We start from the raw sequence: 4,929 nt of genomic DNA on the forward strand, positions 1-4,929 counted from the left end.
TCTACTACCGCTGACATTTTCTACCGCATTCATAACCCTATCTCCCGAAACACGCGAATTACGTAAATTTCCGTTATCGGAAAGACTTATCTGGTAGGCGCGAAGCTCCTCGCGGATGCGCTGTAATTCTTCATCGCGCTGTCGAAGCAACGCCGCGGATTCCATGTCCCTCCGCGTCTGTTCCTCTCGCAACTGCCGGATCTCCTGTATTACGGTTCTCATGTCTAACATCTCTGACGAGGGCTGCGAAGTTTCAATGCGGAGCCTTTTCCTCGTTGTAGCCATATATGCGGTACTCTTTGAAGATAATCCGCTCGTGCGTTCTCTCCGCTCGTCCGTTCGAATCGTTCGATCCCGGACGAGCCCCCAAAATGTTACGCTCGTCGCAAAGCGGCACTCGCGACACGCACTTGAGACTCTCGCGCACTTCCGCACTCGCATAATAAACTTAGAGATGTTATAATAAAGAGGAACTTTATTAATAAAGAAACAGAGTGTTCTATACAGAGCTGTCAAAGTCCAGAATCACCGATAACAACCGTAACTAAGAGGACGATCCTCTCTTGTCCGCTTTTGCGATCGATACCGGTCGACGCGGGAAACTCGCCGATACACGGGTGCAATACCACGGGCGTAACAATGTGTACAGGCTGTTCCCAGACTGTGACAAGTTATTTACACCGATTTGACTTGACCTTACAACATTAAAATTTTTCTTTGTAAGCATTGTCTAGCCGTACGCGATAAAAACGATTCATAGTTATACATTCGTAGAATATTGCGGAAATAGATTTCCTTTCATTGTTATCCCTTGTTAAATGCAAAAAATGCGAGCAGAATGTGCTACGTGAAGAATTGCTGGGTGCGCGCAGCGCAAGCGAGTACGGATGGTGTGCGCATAGAGGCGTTTGTAATTATTTCTCGAAAATGATACTTTGGAAAATAACTTTATCACACATGGTTGAATTCGTATTAAAATAAGCTTTAATTTGGTCATAAAAAAATTATAAAATTTAAAAAAATATATGAAGTGGTGGGGGAAACATTAAAAAAAATATAAAAAAATTTTTTTTATTACTATCATAAAGTACACTTTAAGCCATTCAACTTTGATTTAGAACATTTTTTTTATCTCTTATAGTTTCGACGATATTCATGTCGAAAGAAAAAAAACGATTTTTTTCAAGGGGTGATTTCATCCCTTCAAAACGGAATAGAGCACCAACGAAAAATAGTTTCGTACTACGGATGAACTGTTCTACTTTTACACAAAGTTTCAGATTTTTCTGAATTTTCGGGTTCACTAACTTCCCTTGTGAGTCGCCGTCGGCGGAGTGGGCGACGTTCGAGCGGCGATCTCGTTTCTTATCGCCCTCGCCAGTTCCAGCTCGTCGGGCGAAAACCCATTGTCTATCATTGACGGTATCGGCGTCCTTATGAGTAGCGGGAGCGGCGTCAGTGCCGGGATGTCCTCTGCACTGGTCGCTGGAACGCTCGGCTCCTCGGCTGCGATCGCGACTTCGTTTACAGCCGGCTGAAACATCGTTGCCGGTTGTAATCTAGAGTTAATCGAATAACAGACCGTGCTTTGCTGACCTTTCCAGTCATCAATTTTCTTCATGTTAGTAACGATGCCATCCTCAAATTTTACTTCGCTTGGCTTAATCGTTTTTCCAGTAGTGATTTCCCAAATTTAATAACTCTCAAGAACATCACGGACTTCGATCTTCCAACGAACATATGTTGCTTTGTGATCGATAATAACTCGAATTTCTCTCAATCTCTCGAATTTCTCTCGAGCTTTCAATAAGCAATTTTGCTTCTCTTTGATTTCCGTCTACCGTCGTTAATTCTCTTAACTTCAATCTCAATAATATCACACGTCTAGTCGTTTTACTAACTAGCGCAGATTAAGTCTAATAATCTGTTTGAGGATTGATTTGTATAAAGACGATACGTGTGAAATTGAATATGAGAATATATATTTAGAGCATACTATGCAAACAGAAAAATGCATACAGGACAAAAAGCACATTAATGGTTATGGCGAAGAGCGTGCGCCAATCACGTTGTGTTCGCAACCTTTCGTGGAGAGCATGGGAGTGGTCGTAATGATGAATATGTATACGGTTCACGGACAACACGTTTATTTCTCTATATACAATGTTATTTACAAGTCTCTATAGAGAGCGGTATCTGATTTTGTATTGGCTCAGTGGCCCGAAGGCCAGCGTTCCAAAAACACGCCTCAACACGCTACTGGATCGGCAGTTGGGTGGGTAGTAACCCTGATGAAACCCCACCGAAAGTCTCGTCTCGCCTTATTGGCGCGTCTCCGTGTCCGCCGTGAGAGGCGCTGTTCCTCGGGCTGCTCCACGTGAGGCTCCTGCGATGTTGCAGGATCCCAGCCATTATCTCGACTAATAGAGAGACCCCGATCTGCGGCGCTGGAACTTTCGGGACCGCTTGCGAAGAAGCTCCCTTGACAGGTGATTCCCACTTGCTTGCCGATAAGAGCTCCGGAGTGCGTTCCGGTGTCCGCGGTACTTCCCGGTAGTGTCTCGGCGAAGTGTAACGCCAGATCCGGATGTCCCTGGACTGGAGCGTCCCTCGAGGTGATCTGGTCCGTTTGACAGAAGACAAATCGAGTGGAATTAACTTCCACTTAATTGTCGTCGCGGGTTCCCGAGACAGGACCTTCGCCCCTCTCGTCTCCGCTGCCAGGACTGCTCGAAACAAGGAACTTCTGCTTTCTTCTCGTAATAGGGCACTGGGCCGCTGTTTTCAATATAGCTTTGCTGCGCCTAGGCATCCGAGTGTATTTCGACCTCGTTGGGTGTGCTCCGAAGAGCGAGGAGTGTGGTTGTTGACCGTAGCTCGGAGCCTATATGCCCCTGCTGAATGTTTTTCACATACGCGAAATCGTATATGTCGCGGGACCCCTGATGGTGCTCCGGCGATAAAATAGCACGGCGCGACACCCGGCCAACTGTGCCGCCTGTCGGCGTCACGTGACAGGTGCGCGGTGCGCGCGCGGCCGCGGACTTCGCTGCCTATCGGCAGGCGCTTTGAATTTATGACGCTTTGCATTTGTGGCGCTTTGAGCCGCCATAATGGTTAATAAAGCAAGAAGGCAGTGTGGCAAAAGTAAGAAAAACCAAACACCAAGCTCCGACAGAGGGCCCGTCAGATAGCGTCTCTATGTGAAAACACCACAATCAATATAGTGATTACGGCGAGGAACATTTATTTCCAACAATGACATTCAATTGGGGACGTCTTGGCAATACTAATTAATCTTGTATACAAATCAGTGACATCTATCACTAACGCTAACCATAATAGAAATTTTCGATGTATCATTTTCTGCGATAAACGATTTTATTTATAATTATACATAGAACACGTAGAATACTGCCAAAGCACACAAATAAAATTTTTATACTTGTTGCAAAACGTTAAATGCAGAGAAAGATGCTTTCAGAAGCTAAAAGTAAAATAAAAGTTGTATAAAGATTAAGTAAAAAGTATTAAAATCTAAGAAATTTTTAAAGTTTAAACTGCAATACTAAAATAGTCGAGACGATCATTTTTGTTCACAACTTTTTATAAAAATTACTCAAATATATAATGGAATTTTTTTAATTTTCATGCATGCACTATTTAAATAATAGAAATTAATCGTTAATTCTAGTATTAAGTTTAATACTGACATTGCCATAAGATTCCAGAGATAATGTCACTAAAAAACTGCTAGTGAATTTGATGGGTTTCATGCTGCGCTTCATAATCATCAATAGATCCTTTTTTTCGCTCTTTGTCATTAATATCCAATTTATATGAAATATTTCCTTGCCCAATTCAGCACTCTACGTAAATAATTATATTCAAAATATGGACGAGCCTTGAAAATCGTGGTTGCATCAATTCTGATCGCAAAATTTTTGCAAACATTATTTCTTGTCAAAATAAATATTTTTATAAGTTACCTTAAGCGTAACTTCGTTTCCAGCCCAGCAGTAAATAAAAATTTGCACAAACATGCAAAATATGTAGATTATTCCATCTATTATGTTATAAACTGTTACAGTAATCATGTCTGTAACTGCCATAGAAGAGAGATAATATACTGATGAACATAGTACTATAATACTGACGAAAAATTGAATGAAGATCACTTGACTGAATATTTCGTTGATCATTTCGGTAAGTCTGTAAATATTTATATTATGGTACAAATTATACAGGATGTCCCATTTGTTCCAAATATTAGTCAAATATTTGGAAATCGCGAGGTTTGAGAGAAAAATGTTTCAGACAAAAGTTGTAAGGTTTCGAGGGGGACATAAGATGATAACATTGGTTTGACCCTGAGTGGCGTCGTCAAGGTCAGAACAAGATCACTTTGAATTTTTTAAATGAAACCCCCCATTTTTTGTTGTACATTCTTATAGCTTAGTTCGAGAGCTTTCCAAAACAATAGCTGAAACCTTTTGAATGTTATTCAGGATCATGAGTTTGACAACAGGTGTCAAAATCATGATTATTGGATAATGTTTTTCTTTTTTCAAAAAATAAAAATGTATTTCAAAAATGAAAATAAGAGAAACAATCTCCAATGATCATGGCCTTGACACATGTTATCAAGCTCATAATCTTGAACAACATTCAAAAGGTTTCGACCATTGTTCGGACACCTTAGATAATGCTAATGTCGGTGGTACTGTAACTTTCAAGCTTTATAACTCGAGATTTAGTTAACCAAAAAACATTTTATCTATGTGTTTTGGAAAGTACTCGAAATAAACTATAAAAATATGTAATGAAAAATAGGGGTTCCCTTACGAAAAAAAACTCTCAACTTTGAGTGTTCAACACTAAAAAAAACGCTCAAATTTGGGTGTTAACACTTAAAAAGGACGCTCAAAT

General features: G+C 40.8%; 1 protein-coding gene across 1 annotated transcript; it reads right to left on the minus strand.

Moving 5' to 3' along the window:
• Positions 1-3,406: 3,406 nt before the first annotated feature.
• LOC105449981 lies at positions 3,407-4,057 on the minus strand. Its single transcript, XM_011689480.1, has 3 exons — positions 3,990-4,057; positions 3,714-3,869; positions 3,407-3,487 (listed from the first exon to the last, which is right to left on the minus strand). Exons 1-3 carry the CDS (start codon positions 4,041-4,043, stop codon positions 3,440-3,442), a joined length of 258 nt encoding a protein of 85 aa, XP_011687782.1. The 5' UTR covers positions 4,044-4,057; the 3' UTR covers positions 3,407-3,439.
• Between the last annotated feature and the right edge of the window lie 872 nt (positions 4,058-4,929).

This window comes from Wasmannia auropunctata, unplaced genomic scaffold, assembly GCF_000956235.1.
Source record: "Wasmannia auropunctata unplaced genomic scaffold, wasmannia.A_1.0 LD336069.1, whole genome shotgun sequence".
NCBI lineage: Eukaryota > Metazoa > Arthropoda > Insecta > Hymenoptera > Formicidae > Wasmannia > Wasmannia auropunctata.